The 22,247-nt window shown below is 41.3% G+C and overlaps 2 protein-coding genes and 2 long non-coding RNA genes across 12 annotated transcripts; 2 read left to right on the top strand and 2 right to left on the bottom strand.

The window, feature by feature from the left end:
* The first annotated feature begins 1,048 nt into the window (after positions 1–1,048).
* Positions 1,049–7,557, top strand: LOC143377304 (putative sodium-dependent multivitamin transporter). 2 transcript variants are annotated; one of them, XM_076828436.1, is made up of 9 exons: positions 1,049–1,190; positions 2,025–2,157; positions 2,234–2,455; positions 2,529–2,869; positions 3,560–3,679; positions 3,745–3,962; positions 4,528–4,745; positions 4,803–5,041; positions 6,069–7,557. In XM_076828436.1, the coding sequence occupies exons 2-9, from the start codon at positions 2,038–2,040 to the stop codon at positions 6,382–6,384; spliced, it is 1,794 nt and encodes a 597-aa protein (XP_076684551.1). In that variant the 5' UTR covers positions 1,049–1,190; positions 2,025–2,037; the 3' UTR covers positions 6,385–7,557. The 2 variants fall into 2 exon arrangements, with proteins under 2 accessions (XP_076684551.1, XP_076684552.1); XM_076828437.1 differs by lacking the exon at positions 1,049–1,190 and adding an exon at positions 1,704–1,948.
* A 1,247-nt stretch (positions 7,558–8,804) lies between these two features.
* On the top strand, positions 8,805–21,421 carry LOC143377303 (sodium-coupled monocarboxylate transporter 1). Of its 5 annotated transcripts, none has more exons than XM_076828433.1 (10): positions 11,230–11,763; positions 11,850–12,151; positions 17,074–17,416; positions 17,614–17,839; positions 17,912–17,979; positions 18,056–18,351; positions 18,583–18,801; positions 18,936–19,119; positions 19,271–19,558; positions 20,055–21,421. In XM_076828433.1, the coding sequence occupies exons 3-10, from the start codon at positions 17,084–17,086 to the stop codon at positions 20,298–20,300; spliced, it is 1,860 nt and encodes a 619-aa protein (XP_076684548.1). In that variant the 5' UTR covers positions 11,230–11,763; positions 11,850–12,151; positions 17,074–17,083; the 3' UTR covers positions 20,301–21,421. The 5 variants fall into 5 exon arrangements, with proteins under 5 accessions (XP_076684549.1, XP_076684550.1, XP_076684548.1 ...); XM_076828432.1 differs by having other exon boundaries at positions 11,834–12,151; XM_076828434.1 differs by lacking the exons at positions 11,230–11,763; positions 11,850–12,151 and adding an exon at positions 8,805–9,146.
* LOC143377329 (uncharacterized) lies at positions 10,272–11,370 on the bottom strand. Its single transcript, XR_013087295.1, has 2 exons — positions 11,232–11,370; positions 10,272–11,051 (listed from the first exon to the last, which is right to left on the bottom strand). It is a non-coding gene; the product is annotated as an uncharacterized LOC143377329 (long non-coding RNA).
* LOC143377326 (uncharacterized) lies at positions 11,673–17,179 on the bottom strand. Of its 4 annotated transcripts, none has more exons than XR_013087292.1 (5): positions 17,042–17,179; positions 13,419–14,216; positions 13,067–13,385; positions 12,792–12,878; positions 11,673–12,700 (listed from the first exon to the last, which is right to left on the bottom strand). It is a non-coding gene; the product is annotated as an uncharacterized LOC143377326 (long non-coding RNA). The 4 variants fall into 4 exon arrangements; XR_013087290.1 differs by having other exon boundaries at positions 13,067–13,586; positions 14,124–14,216; XR_013087289.1 differs by having other exon boundaries at positions 13,067–14,216.
* Positions 21,422–22,247: the final 826 nt, after the last annotated feature.

The following is a 22,247-nucleotide window of genomic DNA, read 5'->3' as shown; positions in this document are numbered from 1 at the left end:
ATCCCTCTTCCAAATTCAAATTTCTCAAATTTCTAATATCGCGCGTATTTCGCTAAACCGTAAGTTTCAGCTGCATCGTTTCCCTCATAATTCCTAGTTGCAAGAACAATTATTACTAAAAATAAGTTATTCAAAGCAATTTTCAGAAATAGAACTTATGTAAGTATTACATAAATTTATTTATTTATGTTATTGCACGATGGAGCAAGAAACATTGATTCAAGGTCACCGGAGGAAGTAAAGTTCGATTATTCTGGTGCAATAAATTCCTTGAAGAAAGGTACACTGGAATTTCTCCAGCCCAGCCCATTTATTTGGACGAAAAACGACCGTTTAAATTTTAAATGCTGATACCTTTGCCCCCGATTATGTAACGGTCGTTATTTAAAACGGGCGCGCAGTGACTCTCAAAGAAAAACTTTTTCCAACGAAGACTCCATAACGCGCGTCTGTATATATTTGCCTAAAGTTACTTTCAAGTTTGAACAAGCAAATGATTCTCCTCCGAATTATTTCGTTCTCTGCTTACTAGTCAAATAATTTATTATTTTGGAATAATCTGGAAAATATAGAAATATTTGAAATTAGAATACTCCAGAGCACGAAGGTTGTTAAATTTTAAATTGAAGTCATTGGCGTAACTAGGATTTTTGTCTGGATGGGCCAGGTCCCATCTTTTCCCCCTTCCCTTTTTTTATAGGTGGAGCAAATCTTTATATACATACACATTTTATAACAATCATTTACCTACATATTTATTTAACACTAAAACAAAGAGTAAACGGAATAAAAAATTATTGATTATTTAACGGACGAATGTTTTTTACTTATTTTGATAGTTTTTAGGGCGTCGAAGGGAAGCAGGGGTGCTCAACCTCGAGTCTCGTCGAGAGTCCACTCGAGATGCATGGAGAGGGATGTCTAGCGCGATTCGTAGAAATGATACAGCCACAATCATTCGCACCTACTGTAGCCCCTCTCCACGTGCTTGGCTCTCACTGGTGCTTGGGCTCTCACTGGCACTCGGGCCATGAGGAGGCTCCCGCGTCGCTCACATGTCGCGGACGGGTCGAACCTCGAACCCGTTCACGACAAGCAGAAACGGTTTGGAGCAGCCACGCGGGTTCGACGCGCTGCTACGCATCTGCCAGTAGTGCCAGCCGAGTCAAGAGCCGTCTGCTAGTTCCTGGGTAAGTTGAGCGACGTGTTCATTGCCCTCGACGACCACTAACACTGGACTACTCTTTATTTGATAACACATACAGTTTCTAATAATGGCAAGTAGATATCTGTAAACACAGTGCATACATAAACTATCTCACTGTTGCTGGTATTCGAGAGTCACAGGAGACTGGGTGTTGAATTTGATAAGGATATGGGTAACGATAGCGTACCTGAGTGCGTGGATGTTTCGTGGGGAGTTTGAGCGTTAAAGAAGTACCGTGGCCATGGCATAACAAACGAATCATTATTGGGAGAAAAAGTTTTACGAGCTTGCTGAGACACCGTTGTCTCTTCTTAAGAAGAAGTATGTCTCGTAAATTGCTTGGCCTTCGCAATAAGTTATCCGCGATCCGAATTGATTGGTTCTATTGCACGAGTCACGAGGATGGCTGAGATTACATGATACTGTTAACGGGTTGAGAGATTTCTGATGCAATTAGTAGCTGGAGAGTTTGAATGCCATAGGAATTGAGTCTCTGTTCAATTGGCGAACCTATAAACCTTGCTCTTATTGAATCATGTCTGCAAACATGGATTACTTCCATAAAGATATAAAACACGATAAGTGGAGAGCTTCGAGCGTGTACTAGATTAGTATGGCTGTGGCAATTTACAGCTCAACGTAACGCACTTTGCTGTGCAAATAAAATGCCTACTAATATTCACCGAAAGCATTTGGTCGCGTAGAATCAGGAAGGTCCTCTGTAATTAATCGATAGAGGAAGTATGCAACGCACTTAAGTATACGTCGTTGCAAAATATTTATGGAGATTGCTAATAAATAGGTGTTATCTTTCCAGGTAGAATAATAACATGGCACAAATTGGAATACTACAATGGGAGGATTACATAGTCATAGTCGCTACGCTATGCATAAGCGTGGGCATTGGTATTTATTACCGCTTCAGCGGTGGACGTCAGAAGACCACAGAGGTATTTGTATTCTCACCGGCCACGTAACAGCGCCGCGAAACTGACTTTAATTCCTCCAAAACTGTATTTTCAACAGGAATATTTCAACGCCAGCAGATCGATGAGCATCGTACCCGTGGGAGTGGCGCTCGTAGTTTCGTTTATGTCTGCGATCACTTTGCTAGGCGTCTCCGCAGAAAACTACACATACGGAACGCAATTTGTAGTAATTAACGTCTCCTACCTCATAGGAACTCCGATTGTTTGCTACGGATTCCTACCAGTGTTCTTTAAACTCCAGGCGACAAGCGCTTACGAGGTTCGTGTAATAAATGGAACTCGAACAGCTTGTAAATTATCGCACGGGCTAAAATGATTTATCGTTATTCCAGTACTTGGAGAAGCGTTTCGGCGTGCGAGCCAGGATGATGGCTAGTTTTGTGTACTGGATTCAGCTGCTTCTGTACTCGGGTGTTGTACTTTACGCGCCTGCTCTAGCGTTGGAAGCGACGACGGGGATTTCTAAAACTGCCAGTATCATTATCATCGGCCTGGTCTGCGCTTTTTATTCGAGCATAGGAGGCATGAAAGCTGTTCTCATAACAGACGTGTTTCAAGGGTTACTGATGTTCATCGCCGTCTTCGTTATTATCGGCATAGCTGCCAACGAGACCGGGGGATTGGGGAAAATCTGGGAGATAGCGGAAGCTGGGAACAGAATTCAATTCGATAGGTGCTTTACACTTAGAGCATATAAACATGGAGGAAGCACGCAATGGGCGAAAATGTAGACGGCGGTAGAAAGAGAAAATTATTCATGGGGGACACCCTCTCTCTTTCTAATATTAAAAAAAAATTGCCCCTGGCGCTAGAAAGAGAGAGGGTGTCCTCCATGAATAATTTTCTTTTTTTACCGCCGTCTACATTTTCGCCCATTGCATGCTTCCTCCATGTTCATATGCTCTAAGGCTTTACACGACAAAGAATCCAGTTGCGTAAAACTGAAGGCTCGGATGCAATAAGGGGACTAGCGCTCGAAAATGGGAAAAATTACTGTGCAAACGCTAAGGAAGATTGGAAAATTAAAGGGTGTTAAACTGCATTTTAAAAAATATAATATAAAGTTCGTCAGGCCTGACATTTTTTCTATTTACAGTTTGTTTATCCAATCATTACTATTCGGACGATGAAAAATTGTTTGTGTATAATTTTTACCTCGAATAGTAATGATTGGATAAATAAACTGTAAGTAGAAAAATGTGTGTCGTGACGAGCTTTGCAACGTTATATTTTTTAAAAATATAGTTTAACAACCTTTAGTTTTTCAATCTTTCTTAGCGTTTGAACAATAGTTTTTCTTATTGCATCCGACCCTTCAATTCTACCCGTGTCTTGCAAAAATCGACTAATATTATTTTCGCAGTATTTCCACAGACCCTACTGTTCGACACACTTGGTGGTCGCTGATTATTGGCGGTATGTGCACATTTCTGTCGCTGTACGGAGTGAATCAAGTCCAAGTGCAGCGTTTGCTGACCGTAAGGTACGTAATACGATATCCAATAATGAGGAGAGACTGGTATATAGTTTATAATGTCTTGTTTTCAGGGATATAAAGGCGGCGCAGAAAGCACTCTGGCTAGCCTGGCCAATCTTAATGATACTTTCAATGACTACGTGTTTCTCGGGACTAGCAATATACAGCAAATATTATAACTGCGATCCATTCACTCAGAACCGGATATCGTCATCCGATATGCTGATGCCATTATATGTTATGGAGACTATGTCCGATAAACCCGGCCTGCCCGGTCTTTTCATAGCAGGTGGAGTTCATAACTATTTTATGTACAGTGGCTTAGCAATAATTAAGTGGGCAGGCCTACCTAGAACGGTCAAATCAACATGTTTCTTTGGGAATTTTTTCTAGAAAAACCGATAAACTTTTATTATTAAACATTAGTCCATTGTATAAAAAAATCTAGGCAAAAAAAAGGGAGAGCTCCCAATAGCGCTTAGATTTGTAACCCTAAAATAAGCCTGCAAAGCCGCGAGTAAATCGGTTAATTAATTTTTTAGTTATGTGTGGCACCGACTTTGAGGAAACATGATTTGAGGAAAACGCGATTAATGTTTTGGGTCTGAGCGCTACACCGAGGAACACCCTACTTACACGCGTATAACTTTGTCAATTTTGGTCGGATCAACGTGATACTTTCAGGGAATATTTTCAAGACGTTGTACTTCAAGAAAATATCGATTTTTCGAAAATTTCTAGGTAGGCCTCCCCCTTAATCCAAACATATCCCCTTTTTAATATCCAAGCACACAGTAGCTCGCCAACCACCGTGGATATTGATTTCAGAAATTCTTTCTACACTCTTCGTTTAGGTATCTTTAGCGCTGGGCTCAGCACAATTTCAGCAGCTTTAAATTCCTTAGCAGCAGTAACGTTGGAGGATTATTTGAAACCCGTGTACAAAAAATGTTGCAACAGCGAGTTCTCTGCTGCAACCTCGGCGACTCTGGCCAAATTGCTTGCTTTCGTATTTGGAATTATTTCCATAGCTCTGGCGTTCTTGGCTCAACTGTTGGGTGGTGTTTTGCAGGTAAGTGTTCACACAGAATGCATTTAAATTTGGGAAAATTTCATCGCGTCTTTTCAGGTCAGCTTGACAATATTCGGCGTAGTGGGTGGCCCGCTTCTGGGCCTTTTCACCCTCGGCATGATCACTGAATCAGCGACAGAGGTTGGATCTGTGACTGGCGCTACCGCGTCTCTAGCGTTTTTATTCTGGATTGCTTTCGGACAACCCAGACCAAGCCCACCGATATTGCCAGTGCCTGATGTTTGCGATGCGAACATGACTCTTCCCACGTTGCACGAGATCACTCATCGTCCGCAGTAAGAAGAAATACGCTATAGTAGATACTTTTTAAGGGGTAACACCACTGTAACAGCACAAAAACGTAGTCTACCTTTGACAATTTTTTGTGGATAAACAAAAAAATAAGTCGATAATCTGTTTAAACGCCTCTATTATACACATCTTAAGCAGTTTCAAGCTATTTTTGTTTCTTTTCTTTTTTTCGAAATGGCACTGTAAACGCTTTTTCTGGGAACCACGTTTTTCAAATTGGCCAGCAGCACCATTCGAACAAATTTTATTCGATTCGCTTGAAATTTTTACAGTAGCTTCTAAACTACATTCTCCATCGAAGTACGTCACTAACAATTGTCAAAGATACACTACGTTTTTGTGCCGCTATACTGGCGTTACTCTTTAAGAGGTCGTGTCTAGTTGGCAGGCGAAAAAGAGCGTGATTTTCGGGAATTTTTTGTGGAAAATCTAGAGTATATTTTTTGCAAGTATTTGCTTATTTTAAAAGCACATATATCCAGCAACTCTCGATGATTTTGTTGCAGAAAAATATTAAAAAATGAACGAACAGCAGCCACTCTCCCGGAAGCTATTTTTTAGCGGTGATTTCTCCGAGTTGGATCATCTGAAATCGAAAAGTGAAGAAGATTCTGTTAGTATGTCCGTTTATCTGGTGCGTGAACGAAGGATTTTTCTTTTTGATGAAAACTCTATTTGAAATAATTTTTTTGAAAAATCCTTCGTTCACGCACCAGATAAACTCATATATTAACAGAATCTTCTTCACTTTCTGATTTCAGATGATCCAGCTCGGAGAAATCGTGCTCACCGCTAAAAAAAAGCTTCCGCGAGAGTTGCTGTTATTCGTTAATTTTTTAAATATTTTCCTGTAACAAAATTACTGAGGGTTGCTGAATATATGTACTTTGAAAATAAGGAAATAGTTGTAAGAAACATACATCACATTTTTTACAAAATATTCCTGAAAATCGCGTTATTTTTCGCCTGCCAGTGTTCCAGTAAACTAAAGCTAATTCTCTGTCATCGTAGGGATAGAGACGATTCATCCTATTTCTACTTGTACCGGATCTCATACATGTGGTACGGTCCGCTTGGATTTGTGCTGACGTTTATCATAGGGCTGTCGTTAAGTTATTGTTGGAAGCTTCTGTTCAAGGAGCCGAAAGTTGAGCTGGATCCCAACTTATTCTTTCCTATAATAGGAAGCCGTATACGCCGCAGGCATCGGAATATATTAGAGACAAACGAGACCGATACACCGAAGGACCAGAGGAAGTACATGTTCACGATTAACTTGTCCAATGATGCGGAGAGCACGAACGGAGGTTCTAGCACCAAATTGTAACGCTTCCTCGATTAGGCAAATATTTTTAGTTCGCCATGTGGCGTCTTAGATTTTAGACATTCCGTACTTGAGGGGCAGGTTCAAATTGGTGGGGAAAGTGGCTTGTGTGAAAGATTTAGAAGAGATATTTTTACTATTTTTTATCGTTGAATATGTTAGCGGAACTTCGAACGTGTTCGAGCAGCTAGATTGTTATTTCGTTCAACTGCTGGAAAGTCAGACAGGACACTGAGGAACCCGGTATCGGTACTTTTAACTTCGTAGCGGTTTGTTACGCAGCGAATGTTTAGTTGTTAGGCGAATGTCTCTCCGTCTGTTGTTCCTGAACTGCCATTTTATATTTTTTTCTACGATGAAATAAAATAAGCCTATTGCACGTTGACGTTCGATGGTCACGTTCGCGCATGATGGTGCATGATACTTAAGTATGCAACTCTTAAATCAGTAGTGGCAAGTCAACGGAAGGTGGTGAATATTGAAAATGTGAATTAAAGTGCTTGCGGTGACTTGCCATCACTGACTCGAACTGTACTTAATGCTAGGCCAGTCTTACGCTACGTCACAAAGATAGTACAAATTGTCCTATAGAAATATTACCAAACGGGAATAATTTAATAGTTCGTCAATGTGTCCCCGAGAGCTGTGTTACTTTAATTCAGAATATCAATTCTCTTACTTAAGGCAGAAAAAGAATAGAACAATTTTGTTTATGTAGCATGCTGAGCGAAACACAGAAACTCTGTGCCGTAGGTCATTGCACACTGATAAGAAAAATAAGATATTCTACGCGAAAGAGGCGATACCTTTAAAAAAATAAGAAAGATATTTTTATTGCACGATATCTCTTGTGGAGCAGTGTGCGCTGCAATGAAAACACCTCTTTGCATTATCAGAAACGCAAGAGATATTTCCAGCGATGCAATATAAAGTACAAAATGTAATATATTATTTATAAATGATACGAAGCGTAATAAAGTTATGCAAAACACCAATGTGTGCAACTGCGGGGGAAAATTATACGGAATGCTTCGGTTTCAATTGAAGTTATAGTATTAAAAACTCTGGGTTAGACGCGATCAGTTGATAGAGTAGTATAATCTATGAATTATTTCCGAAGGTGTTCGTCGCTGTACGAATGGAACAGGGGCTAATAAAAGCAGCGTACGAAAGAGACCTGTAGAAGTGATTCTTTTTAGCTCTTATTCATCCCAATAAGGAATCAAGTAATTATAATTAAGCACAGAGCAATTAAGCGACACAAATGAGAACTTATCGTTGCGAATGATAGAATGGCTCTGGACAATTGAAATTACTGAATTTAATAAATCCCCATTGCGGCTCTTATCTGTAATTTTGCTCTTTTTCTCTCATTACCGTCTGGGAGCTATCAGCCGTGTTTTCAGCGACGTGTGCCGACGTAATTGTTACTTCTCAATTCCAAGAACAAAACAATAAGATCTCCCACCCCATTCTGTATACATTTAGGAGTTTCATTCATGATACGCAATGTTGTTGAAAGTTCAGTTTGATGAGAATCTACTGTGTGGGAGAATGGGAATTGGACGCGAAGCCCCCGCCAAGAAAGAAGGACAGACCAAGGTGCTTCTGAGGAGCACCGACTAGCCCAGATCAAACTACCACGGACCAGTTGAAACCAGTTTCAATTTGTCTGTGGCCAGCGCTTCGATCGGCACGGGCGCTTTTTAATTATTTTTCCAGCGAAACTCGTGCGCCGTTTTCCCCGTCGCCAACAGGCAATTAATCCATCAAGAAATCCAACTGCCATTCCTTGCTCTAGAATAAGGTGTCGAATGACTTGGTTGCCCTTTGGCATCTGGGAGGCAGGGTTTTTCTGTTAGTAGCGGACCAATTAATTAATTGTACCACTAAAACGTCCGTCACGTGTTTCAAATTAAGAGCCAAACAAGTGCCTGAGCGAACCCTTTGTGGCCTGGCATGTTTTCGATTCATTAGTTTGGCAATTGATACCGACTTTGGGACTTGAGAAGATGTTCTAATGGGGATTTAAGTCGCGTGGAATATAACACGGAGGAATACTGTTGTAGCGTATCATAATTTGGAAGAAAGCTTGTATTGATGATGTATGGGACTCAAGTCGAGTGGACGGAGGACGATAGAGAAGCGAATAATTCTAATAATAGCTCCGGTAATGCTACTAAAAAGAAGAAGCTTTATTTTATGTGACTCTGTATGAAACTAATGTTTTAGCATTGTAATACCTTCAATAAACAAGTTCTTGGCTCTTATTGAATTGTTCCTTATCCTTTAAATAAGTACGTATTATATCTTTACGCTATGAACTTTCATCCCATAGAATATGTTCACCTTCCTTCAGTTGCCTCTGTTTATTTTCTTAGTACTCTCTCTCTACCCCTGTCTCTTCCTTCCTCACTCTTCTTGACCTTATACAGAATCTTCTGTTTAGGCACACTCCTAGTTTCGAATTGAACGGTTCTCTTGCCTCGAATTGACGACATTATGCGAGTAAAATTACATAAAAGAAGGACCAAGAACCTTGTGAAACTCTTTGTAACATATTCTGGTTGACTGAAGTTAAGACAAAGATATATAACAATTTGGGGAGGATTCTGATTTGGAATACAGATCGACAGTAAATATTATTTAGACAATGTATAAGGGTCTGTGTGTGCTCGACGCATAAAGTTCAGAAGGTGCTTGAGTGCAAAGTTGACGTGGTGTGTTGCTGCTGATTTTTACAGAAGACACTGTTCACCGAAGGGGTAAGAAGAATCTCCTTGGATTTTGGGCGAATTATATTCGCATATTTCAGTATTCGAATAGTATTCGGATACTTAAATATTCAAATAGTATTCGGATACTTAAATATTCGAATAGTATTCGGATACTTAAGTATTCGAATAGTATTCGGATACTTAAATATTCGAATAGTATTCGGATACTTAAATATTCGAATAGTATTCGGATACTTAAATATTCGAATAGTATTCGGATACTTAAATATTCGAATACTATTCGGATACTTAAATATTCGAATACTCAAATATTCGAAGTTTATTCGTAGCATTCGAATACATGTAAAATATTCGAATAGTCCCAGCCCTATTTGGATTCATTATCGATTCAATAATGTAGTTCGTTTAACCGAAGGGGGCTATTTGAATAATTTTGATTCACTTGTTAAGTAGGTTTGTTTTAACTTCATTCAAGTCTAAGTCATTCATTCTGTAAAGAATGTGGCATTTGTTTAGCCCCACGCGAGTCACTAGGTTCCTAGTACAATTAGCAAGCTCGATGAAGCAAGGGAAATTCATTGACTCACGTTGTGTGATAAGTAAGCTGAGATATCTGGTTTCTTCCCACCTCGGGCATGCATCTCCTCCACCTTCACACATACGCCTATGCACTGCACGCGCTCAGCGTCGTAAACCAGTTTCAAATCATCTATTATGCAATTACTTATAATTGTCGATGCTCAAATAAGCTGCACCTCGGTTAAACATCTCCTACTGAGAAGTTCAGAGAAACAAATAGTAGTTCTACAAACCTGAGTAATCAATTGCTACTAATGGTTCCACGCTAAACACCCTTAGAAATTAAATACCCTGTACAGACTCCTACGCAATTTCCTGTTAACAGAAGCTACCACCTTACGTCCAAGAAATGCAATGAAATAGTAACGAGAGAGAAAAACCAACGACTCCTTCGTTGATACACAGGAACCTAGTTCCGTACAAGTACTAAGAAAGAAATTTCACCTGCCAAATAACACAGAATCGCTAAACAATTCCCTGCCACCGCCTTCTACTTTTCCACTCAAATAAACCTTTTTCATTAAAGTTAGCTGAGCTTTCTATTCGTTTCCTGGTGAAGCAAGCGACTGACTATTTTCAGTGAAAGATAGATCACGAGTATCTCTTTGAGGAACTTGTTCTAGGCGGTTTAAGACGGGCACAGTGCGCTTCGTCAAGGGGTTAAACGGGGCCACCAGAGAGGCAGGACTTTAAGGAAACGCGAGGGGCAAGCAAGCATCGTTTCTTTACAACCCTGTAAGCGTAACCGGTTGGATCCTGTTCCATCTGCTCGTTTCTACACGGATTTCACATGTACCGCGATTCGCGAGTCGATTTTTCGCGTTTGAATGTTCGAGTGCCGGCATATCAGCCCCCCTTATCGCGGGCAAGTATCGCTAGTGCGAGTTTCGGTCTTGTCGCTGGGCTTGAGTGTAGTTCAGCCACTTCCAGTAGGTTTCAAATCTTCACGTAGACTGGTAGAAATTGTGGGAAATGGAGGACGTGAGTTCGCTGGTGTTTAGAGACGGGGAAGAAGAGAGCTCGAGGACAAGAGAAAGATTTAAGGCAATATTGCAACTTTCTTCTGCTTTGTGATTGCTTCCCACGTTTATCTACTGATATATACTCTGTTTTTTGGGAAGCTATTTCTTCTCTTTGTCCTGGCGCTCTCTTCTTCTGCGCATTGACTCATTATTCCTAGCTTCAGTTTTCATCTTTGTGATTTTATAATTGTGTTCCTCCTAGCTTCTTACTTTTATTCCACTTGGTGAGATGCAGTGTTTGGTGGATCTATTCCTTCTTCTTTGCACTTATGCAGTGTCTACTCCTTCTGCTAATTTAACGACGCTGTCCACATTTTCTTCCTCGCGTCTCCTGCAATTTTAAATCAATTGTAGCACCAGTGCAACTGAAGCATCAGTGTAACACTAATCGCAGTTATGAACGCAGTGGACGAAACAGGTATGGCAAGCTGATCCGCGTTGGTTTCACGTTCATCCTCTTCACCTTAACATTCGCATCCTGCGTCGAAGCCAGAAACCAAGCTCCACTTACCAATTAAAATCTCAAATCCGTCTTCGTTCTCCCAAACTGAACTCCAGCAGCGTTCAAGCCGGGTCCCAAGCTCCCGCAAAAATTACACCGTCCTCGCAGCGCAACCGCAGTCTTCGAACTACAAACTCTCTTCAGATAACTGCTGAAGGAACCTTCTCCCTCGACGATTTACTACCAATCTTCCCAACGATCCTCTCCCAGAATCATCGCTCCAGATTTCGCTGCCAACCTCTGGCCAATCTTTCCTCCGAAATCCACCCTGCTCCAATGGACTTCAGATTTCACTTCCCAATCCCCCAAGCGGGCTGCGCCAGAGACCGAGTGAAGTCCAGGAAGCGTCCAAAGTTCGGGCCGCGGATCCGGCGGCGGTCTCGAAATTCTCAGTCCCAGATGAGCCGCTCGTCTACGAGGAGCATAAGCCGGCGGTGGTCGCATTATTCCCCGCGTAATCGCCGGGCCCGGCAGCATGTAATTACGTGTGGTTTCCGCAAGTCCGTGTTATGGAAGACACACGCGGCCTGGAAGGGGGATGGTTCGTATAAATGGGCACATGTGACAATTAAAACGGACAGTCTGAAATCGTTCACCGCTTAATCCGTCAGGCTTGCTGTTCCTAAGCGAGAAGCGTGAAACCCGAGGCGCGCCTAATTGATTAATCGCCCTCGGACTCGTGCCGGACAAGTGTCCCCAGGCCGTCCTATTCTCTCCTCTGATTCGGCGCTGCTCTCCGGGCCAAGTCTGCGCTGAAATCCATCGTGCATACATGCGTTACGTCAGGAAGACCAGCAAGATCATCCAGCTACAGTTCCGCACGTTTCTGCCAGCCGCTCCGCACCAATAGCGCGAGCAGGGCATTCGTCTCCCCGTTTCTTCGCCGGACAGAGGGAGGCTGGATTGTTTGCAGACTCGAGGCTGAAGAGGTAAGGGTCCCCGGCGTCTTCTCGAGGAGGTCTTCAGCTTTGGGGACGAAGGTTTCGGGGGAGAGCTTGAGGTGATCTTCAGCTTTTGGGCAAAGACTTAAGGGGAGAGCTTGAGCTTCGCGGACGGAGGTTTGGAGGAGAGCTTGGGGGTGGTCTTCAGCTTCAGGGCGAAGGTTTTAGGGAGAGCTTTGATTAGGGAAGGTGAAGGCATCCTGTTGTGATTGTAGAGGCGAGGAAACTGGCGGGAAAGTTCTTTTGGCTCTTCTTTAAGATAGTTGAAAGGGGGTGCAATAGTCATCTTTGTGGGGAAGAGATTTTAAGTACTGTGGGGCTACTTTGGATTGGTGGAGGCGCTGGATTTTTTAGCTGGGGATTGTTCAGGGATGGGAGCTGGTGGTGATCTTGAAAAGTTTCCTGTTAGTTCCTCCATATGAGCCGAGAATTCCTATCTCTTCTCGCTTCTCTATTTTAGGATCCTGAAGAAGTAACAATTCTTCACTACGACCCAGCGTACGCCTGTGTAGCTTGACGTTAACAATCGTTTCTTAACTGTTATTTCGTTTATACAGAGAAAAAGTACAACATTTAGTAAAGCATTTGTTCGTTCATTTTGTATGTATTTTCTCAACTTTTCGCTTACTGTATATTAAAGTGGAACCCACTGATGTGCTGAACAACCTGTGAAAATTTCAGACTGATTGATCAAACAGTTTTTTTTTGCAATCACCTGCAACAGTTGAAAAAAATGTCGTTTCGTGATAGTCGCGTTTATAGTTTTAAAACGAATTAAAAAAATTCCTTTAAATTTTTTTTGTATGCTATAAGAGTAGCTTAATAAATACCAAAAAGATTTATTGCATTATACGTTGCATCTACGGAGAAAAAAATGTTAGAAGGCAGTACAGTTCAAAATACCTTGAAAACTTCCTTTTATGTTTTAATAATCAAATGTCCCTTTCTATATTCTTCATCTCCTACTCTCTGTATTTTCAAGCAGATTCTGATCGCCCAAATTCTGCGTTCTAAATACTGCTCTAGCTTCAGGATACCGATAGAAACGCTTTCCGTTACGATGAATCCACGTCTCATCGAGGTTCACGACCATTCAGCCTCGATGAAAGCCGGAGACAATGAAGATAATAAATAACTTTGCATTACTTCATCCCAGTGTCCCATAACAGGTAATTTCTTCACGGATCTCTGCCTCCAATCACAATTACACGATGCAGACCCTCTGTTTCCGCCTGTCAGATCCCAAACAGATCACAGTTGTAAGCCGAGCTTTGTGTATCATTCAAACCCTCCGGACAATTCCACCTGTCTGACGTTCTAAATCAATCTTCTTGCCCCTCGTCGTTATTATTCCCGAGGGTTCATTGTTCTTCTTTTTTTATAATACAGCCCACTTTTTGGCTCCCAGTTTTGCCACCTTTAGCTAGAACAAGCGTAAAGTGAAAAGAAGAAACGGTAATAGTTTCCAAAATTAATGAAAAATTTGGATAATAGTAAGTGTTGCATTTGTTTTCTTTGAAACAGGTAACGCGAGTACATAAATAAATTAGTAAGAGTAAATAAATTTAGATACTTCCCGCTGAAATTAATTCAGATTTAATTTTGAACCCAGATTTTTTTTATTTTCATGCGCTTCGCATTGAAAGTGCCATTTTAATATTCGAGGCAGGAAACAAATATCTGCTCGTAACGCGGAAGAAAAGATGTTGAGGAGGCGCTTGGAAGCCAAAATTAATTTCCCGCTGATAAATTCAGTGACGTTAATGAGGGCAACTATGACGAAAGGAATTCCTGCGGTTTCCCTCCGCTCGTTTCTTTATGCATTTAACACGTTTCGATCCGCTGGAACTGGTTTCAACCAGAGTCGACCAGACTTAATGATAATTGAGAACCATTGATGCGTGCGATGCCGATAACATTTACTATTACAAAAATGTTTTCGAATTTCATTGCTGATTACAATTTGTCTCCCAGGTTCTTTGAACCTCGGCGTTGCACCAGCAGGAAGAAGAAGTTAAAGTCCACCTCAGCGTCTTAGCGAAGTAGATACCCCCTAAAAAATTAAGTCACGCTTTAGCCAGACAACATGTTTACCTTTGGTCGCAAGAAAGAGTATTGGCGATAAATGCGGAGATTGTACTTAATTCATGATTAATCCGACGTCGCGTTGCTTTTTCAGTGTTAAGAGGAAATGGTGCATGTCCTAAATTTGTGGTGCATGTAGAGAAAAGAGACTACTTCAGTATGTAAAGAGGGAAAGAACTTGAAAGGAACCTTTTTCTCATTTATAAATGAAGGGTAAGGGAAAAACGAGGACGGTTCATTTTTCGTGATTTTGTGATTTATATGATAGTATATTTTGGTGGTGGCAACTGTCGAATCAAAAAGGGTTGTAAAGTTCAAATACCCCCTTAAGAAAACGCGAAAACAGTAAATGTCCACTCTGCACTGGAATAAAATAAGGAATGCTCCAGCTTCTGTCGAGGTAAAACAAGAAATTATAACTTTTTTCCAAAGCTGAATAACAAACTATTTTTTTCTTTGAAAATATTATATCTGAACAATACCTCTGTAGATTTGTAGCTTCTAATATTGAAATTTGTAAAAGTTACAATTTTTTGAAGATTTTCTGGACATATGGTAATCTAGAATTTTTTTACAAAAACTGTGATAATATTTCAATAAAAAAACTATTGGAATACATTCTAGAGACCTTGAAATTGACCCATGATTTTTTTCATGACGATTGGATTCTTTAGATGAGAATGGCAGTCGTTCAAAATTGTTCTGGGTGTGAGCCACCCAAGTATGTCAAAGAGGTGTGTCAACGAAGGGTTAAAACTGAATTTTCTCGATAAAGTTGTTTTGTAACATTCCCTGTTTTTCCTCTTACCCTTCAGACACTGTACCCTGTAAACCTCCCGCAAAATCTATGTAACAGTGTAACTTCCAACTTCGTTCTACTCCCAAAGCAATCCCAGCAACGCACAGAGCAATTTCTGTTCAGATACCAAAAGGAAAAATAGCTTTCATAAAAAAAATATGCTTCCCTCCACCTTGCATCTGCCTCTGAGTCAACTGGTTTCAGCCAGAGACAACCAGCTTCCTTAATGACAATCGAATGTCGGTGTTAATAGCCACAACGATGGTGCAAATCCTTCCAAACGGTCGTATCGGATGGCGTGGCGCGATGCATGCTCAATGATCGCGTCGAGGGAGACAGAAAACAGTGCATTAGACTTTTGCTTACATAAGGAACAGTCGGCATCAGATCGCGCATCTATATAACATTCCCAGACTGAATCGATTAATGAATATGACTGTGATGGTTCCAGCGTGTTTAGAACAAGTCGCACATGTCGGGAAAAACAATGAGACTTTAATGATTTTGGGGGTGCGCGGGGACTATCTCCGAGGATGAGTCACAGATGAGGCATGAGAATTTCTTTAGAAGCGACTCTGCTGGAATTAATCAGAGCAGTTAATTGGAGGAATGATATTTTCAGGGAAATTATTTCTTAATTTCTTGGAAGATGTTCTCTTAATTTATGGTCTAGTAACGTCTTTGAATGACGAATCGAGCTGGAAATATTCGAATAATTTCGAATATGGATAATTTCTTCGAATAATGTTCGAATATTCGAATAATCCGAATTATTCAAATATTCGAATACTCCGAATTATTCAAATATTCGAATACTTCGAATTACTCAAATATTCGAATACTCCGAATTATTCAAATATTCGAATACTCCGAATTATTCAAATATTCGAATACTCCGAATTATTCAAATATTCGAATACTCCGAATTATTCAAATATTCGAATACTCCGAATTATTCAAATATTCGAATACTTCGAATTATTCAAATATTCGAATACTCTGAATTATTCAAATATTCGAATACTTCGAATTATTGAAATATTCGAATACTCCGAATTATTCAAACATTCGAATACTTCAAATTATTCAAATATTCGAATATTCGTTACAGCCCTAATTTTTAGATACTCGTAGGTCTTTCATTTCTAGTTAAGCAGTGTTTTCTTCTTTAGAAGTTTCGAAACTGAAGCCTCATAAATCCGTGTAGCAGCCGATGCAAGGAGAAGGAGGAAAAAGTTAGCAAAGATGTTAGGAGGGATGGATAAAAAATTATGTAACCGTAAGATGATGCCAAACCGAGAAGGAAACGAAGAAATTTCGGTTACATTAGACGCACACACGAGAGATCGATCTGGATCGCGTGGAAGTCTCGATTCACCGAGTGGCTTTCACGTGATCTTAGATCCACGCGTGATGCTCGATCGAATATCGATTCAATGCGGTCCCAAGGACGTTGAATGCCAAGTACAGGGGTCGATCGAGTGTTCTATGATTTGTTCTTCGGTTACTTCCCCGATTGGAGAGTTCTTCGGCCACACTGATCAATATTTCTTGTTATTCGATATGCTTCAGCTGCAACTTCCTCGTGATTTTTCAAGCGAAGACAATAATAATCTACACATTCAGTACTTGAAACTCTGCAGGGATTTGCTATATTATAATTTTCTTCGTCAGACTCCAGGTTTAATTTGAGAAGAAATTTAATTTCGAAGAGAATTTTCTTGGTAGCAGTTACGAGTCTCCAGATTTATATAAAAATGAAACAAGTATGGGAGGAAGAAGAAGAATAAATGGAAATACACAGGACTTGAAGCTGCAGAAAAATTTCAAAAGAAGAAATACTTGCAACCCCCTAAAACTTTTGGAGCAAGAATTACGCGAAACTATTCAAACCCCCCAAGAAGAAGAAATACAAAATAACCCTCGAGACTTCTAATAATCCAAAAGCAAAGAAACCCCGAATTAACTTTTCGTTAAAGGAGAAGAAACCCGACCAGATTCCAGAGGAAATCTTCTCCTGTTTCAGGTCCAGGAAAATGCGGTCCCGTCTCTTCGTGCTCTTCTTCTTCCTGGCCGTTTCCTCGGCGGAGCAGCGGCCGCTCGAAAGCGTATACGAAGCATGCATGGAGGAGCATCCGGTCCTGCTGCATTACTTCTCCTGGGCTGACTACATGGTGCTCGCTGTCATGTTGGTGATCTCGTGCCTGATAGGCACCTTCTACGGTTTCTTCTCGAAGAAGCAGGAAACCAGCCAGGACTTCCTACTCGGTGGTTCAAGCATGGGGACATTCCCCATGGCGATGTCTCTAGCTGCCAGCTTCATCACAGCCATCGAGCTTCTGGGAAACCCTGCAGAGATGTACGAACAGGTACGCGCAACCTTATTCTTCATTTCTCTTCTCCCATTTCTTCTTCTGACTTGGATAGTGGAATATTTTCACGGGTTTCTTGTTTTAATTATTAGCGAAGTATCCAATATTCTTCCTAAACTTTCAAGCTGCTGGACCATTTCTTCATTTCTTCCTCAGAGGATTTACCAAACAATTAATAATCCGTGATATCGCAGGGAACGCAATTCTGGATGACCTGCCTGGCGTTCATCTTCGTTGTACCAATTACCTCGCATCTGTACCTGCCGGTTTTCATGAAACTGAGGCTGACCTCGAGCTACGAGTATCTGAACCTTCGCTTCAACCGCCACTGCAGACTCCTCGCAAGCGGTCTGTACATGATGCAGATGATCCTGTACACTTCTGTAGCCGTATACGCGCCAGCGCTAGCTTTAAGTCGTGGTAAGTCTAGGTGAATAAAGCTTGACTAAATCCCGAGCTTCCTCTTCAGTAACTCCTTCTCTTCTTCCGCAGTCACAGGCTTGAATACCTACATAGCCGTCACACTAGTCTACGTGGTCTGCATTTTCTACGCCTCGCAGGTTTGCATTCTCCTTACCAGCTTGATTGCTTCGAGGAAAGAGAGCCTCGTCTTCATTCCCTTTCTGCTTTCTTCAGGGTGGAATGAAGGCTGTCATAATGACGGACACGTTCCAAGCAGCGGTGCTCCTTGGGTCCCTGTTCCTGATCGTTGGCTACGGATTCTCCTACGAGGGTGGAATCTCCAGAGTCTGGGAGACAAATCAGAACTCCGGGAGAATGGAGTTCTTCAATGTGGGGCCCAATCCAACGATCAGGCACAGCCTCTGGAGCGTCGTGATCGGTGGCACTGTCTACTGGACCACCATGTTCTGCAGCAATCAGGCGTCCGTCCAAAAGTACCTCAGCGTGGAGACCATTGGTCAAGTTAGAACGTGAGTGTCCTCGAGGCTAGAGTTATTAACTAAAATAAAAATTATTTAATTTTTTTTTTGTTCGTCGAGAGTTTCAACTTGAGCGTCAAATAAATTTGTCAACTTTAACTTTAACCGTCATTCGAATTTTTATTTATACAAAACTTGCCTGTCTCTGCTCAAGGCTAGCCCAGATCCTTTAGACTTCAGTGGCCCCTTTTCCTCAGAGTTTTTAATTATTTTCTGTTCCAGGGCGTTATGGGTGTCAGCTTTCGGCATGATCATCATCTACACCGTGAACTTCCTGACTGGCATGGTGCTCTACAGCACTTACAAAGACTGTGATCCTCTGCTGGCTGGCCACATCAGTGGCCAGGACCAGCTTCTACCGCTGTACGTGATGAACTTCATGGGCAGCCTCAAGGGTGTGCCTGGTTTCTTCGTCGCTGGAATCTTCGCCGCCTCTTTGGGGTACGTTGACCAAGATTTTCAAAGATTTCAAGTGTCGCAGGCCTAGTTGCAGCAAAGATTGAGCGTGGAACTTCTAATCTTCAATGAAGCTGGATGCTTTGGAAGAAAACTGAGGTGCTTGTGATTGTTTTCAGAACCGTGGCGAGTGCTCTGAATTCTCTAGCAGCCATCACGTGCGAGGATATTTTCCAAGGGCTCTTCAAGATAGACCTGCCTGCCAAGAAGGGCGCAGTTTATGCTAGGTGGATCAGCATCTTCTTCGGGGCCCTCAGTTTCGCTTTAGTCTTCGTCGTGGAACGTCTGGGTAGCGTTCTTCAGGTACTGATATCTCTTCTTTCGTTCTCTGAAGATAAATACATTTGGATCAATGGAATTCCTTCTTTATAAAAATTAGAAGTAACAATAACGTCTTCCAGAAGTTCCAATGCCTCAGTCAGATCCAATTTGAAGATGACAATGAATGTTGCAGGTTGCTTTGTCGTTCAATGGCATGGTTGGAGGAGTCACCCTGGGATTATTCTCTCTAGGGATGTTCGTACCATGGGCCAATGCTAAAGGAGCGATCTCAGGCGCCATAACTAGTCTGACGATCGTCTTATGGATCGGCCTGGGCGCTCAAGTGGCTGTTCTCAGGGGCCACATCCATTTGGACACTAAGCCTGTGTCGATTGATGCTTGCCCCTGCATCAACAGCACCACAGCTGCCATTGGGAGCCATCCAACTGACGATGACGACGAAGCTTCTTCAGTATACAGAGTAGGGTCACTTCTTTTGCAAGATGAGACAGCTTTCTTCACATAAAAGCTATCGAAAACGTCCCCTTTTCTTATTTTTATATCTAGAAAATGTTTCTTCCTTTCCATACACAGGAAATCCTCCTCTTTGTATTGAAATTGAAACAGATTCCTTCTGTAGTTCGTTAAGAGGAACATCTCATTTTTGGAGCTAAAAACATAGCAAAATGTAGGATTTTTTTTGAAGAACCTAGCGATTCGATGCACCTGAAATTTGGACCTTGTTTTTATGCATCTTTGAAGAAGTTGCAATTTTATTTTTATTAATTTTTAATAATAAACAAGACGAATCGAATTGCTGGTTTCATAAAAAGAATTCCCTAATTTTGCTATGCTTCTAGTCCCAAAAAATAGGATTCTCCCTTAACTTCTTCTCTTGGCTGATTAATTCGCGTACAAACTCAAGAGCCTCTCAACTGGTCAATTTGAATTTGATCACAAAACTGACCCCATCACAGATCAGCTACCTGTGGTACAGCGTAATCGGCTGCATCCTGACAATGCTGATAGGAGTAGCGGTGAGCTACGTCACAGGCTTCCAGAATCCAGCCGACCTCGACCAGGATCTTCTGAGCCCTCCTATAGCCTCTCTGTTCCGTATGCAGACCAAGCCGCACGCCAACAACGTCCAGGGGATCACCAACTTCGGCTTGGAGCTGGACGACGAGAAGTCGCCGGTGGAGAACAGCAAGAGCCCGAAATGAAGGTCCTGGAGAAGTTTGTTACGCAGTATTTCCAGATGATTTCTCGAGGACGAAATCCCTTCGCAATATTCCGTTCGAGATCTTTCTTTCCCAAGTCTTCTGCGGGACGAGTTTGAAGAGCACTGAAGTTCAGAGGCCCCAGAAACGGAAGAAGTCTTGCTCGTTCCTCTATAATTAAACAACTCTAGTTTTTAATGTTGTCCCGCAACCAGGAAGAGGTCTACTGACTGCACTAGAGACATCCGCGTTAGCTTTTACCGAGAGAACCTCTTTAACAGCCAGTCGATGTACATAGAAGTGACCTGTTCAGTTTCCGGGAGCTCTGCGGCTCCCACTTCTGCGTTAGGTAGGGTAGTTTATTTATGGCACTCTTTGGTACCGTACTTATTTTAGTTTCATTCATCCCAACCATTCCTTGGCGAGGGGCATTTATTACAAACTTCCAGGTTTCTTCCCCCCAGGGTTGCTCCCTGTAGATAACTCTGCACCACTCTCAGCCGTCTCTAATCTTTATTCACACTCAGGGGGCATTTTTTAATTCTATTTATAATACCTGTGAACTTACTAGTTTGTAAATAGATTTACCTAGAATTATCTACACCTATTACAATACTTAGTTTACCATCCGAGTACCTTTTAAGTCAGGGGACGTTTGCCTCCCTGGTTTTAATTTACATTTAGAAATTATTTATTCGGTTAAGCTTTAAGGGCGGAAATCTGTTCCAGCTGGCAGAAGTGAGGAATCACTTGCATTTAAATAAATTGCTCCACCCTCGATGAGTCTTTTCTGGAGGGCTTTGTCTGCACACGTTTCCTATTCTTCTTTTAAGCACCTCGCCCATTTTTCTGGAATGGCTTCTTAATATTGTTTTATATCGTGGAGATGAACCACTTCGTTTCACCTGACTGCGGATCTGTACTTCGTTTTCGTTCGCGTACGTTTAAGTAGCTTGAAAGAAGAGATCAAACGCGATACAGCATTAAGATAAGTGAGCACTTAAACCGCTGAGCTCTCGTTTTACCGATCGAATTAGGTTTTATATTAGCTCCTTCGTCTCTAGTAAACGTATTTGTACAAGTATTTGTATATAAAATGGAAATATAGATAAATAACTTTATTACATCCACGGGTTCTCATTCCCCTTCTACTTAATTTCTCCGATCACTCGGCCACTGATAAAGGACCTCGCTACATAAATTAGAATGTAGGTAACTTTCCTCTGTGGCTCACTCAACCGTGCGAAAATAGACGAAGAAGGAATTGCAGAAAGTGCGAAGAAACTTGAAAGGAAAATTTTTCACCAAATTTAAGAATTCCCCGAAAGAAGAAGTAACTCTACAAAATACTTGAGAAAATTTACAGAATAAATTAAAAGTGAAATAATACATTAAAATTGAAAAAACTCCCCCTGAAAAAATTCTGATTTTTCACATTATCGTAATTATCTGCGAAGCCATAAAAGATATAGAAAAAAATTGTCAATTCAAAGGCTTTCGATATTCTACAACATGATGACAAAGAATCGTCGAGAAAAGAGTGTTGGGGGTAAATTTAAAAAAAGAGAAGATTTTTGCAAATTCTTTAACGCCGCTTTGTAGGACATAAAAATCCTTAGAACTTTGAATTTAACTTCTTTCTTATATCTTTCACAGTTTCGTAGATATTCGCGATAATCTGAAAAGTGAAAACTCACAATTTTTTCGGGGGGTGTGTTTCCATCCTTAGGGTTTTATTGGCGAATGAATTAAAAAGTTTGACTAAAAAAAAAATAGTTACGTTATTAGCGTCACTTGAGCTACATTTCTGCAAAGTTTCAGATTTTTCTGAATTTTGGTTCGAGTATCAGAAATCAAAAATTATCCTACAAGATTGAAAAGGCCACAAGACAGACCTGCTTGTCCAAAGGTCTATAGCACGACTGGCTCTAATTTCTGACAAATCCGGTG

The sequence above is a fragment of the Andrena cerasifolii genome, chromosome 15, assembly GCF_050908995.1.
Source record: "Andrena cerasifolii isolate SP2316 chromosome 15, iyAndCera1_principal, whole genome shotgun sequence".
In the NCBI taxonomy this organism is placed as follows: domain Eukaryota; kingdom Metazoa; phylum Arthropoda; class Insecta; order Hymenoptera; family Andrenidae; genus Andrena; species Andrena cerasifolii.
This window is presented reverse-complemented; position numbering and strand designations above follow the sequence as displayed.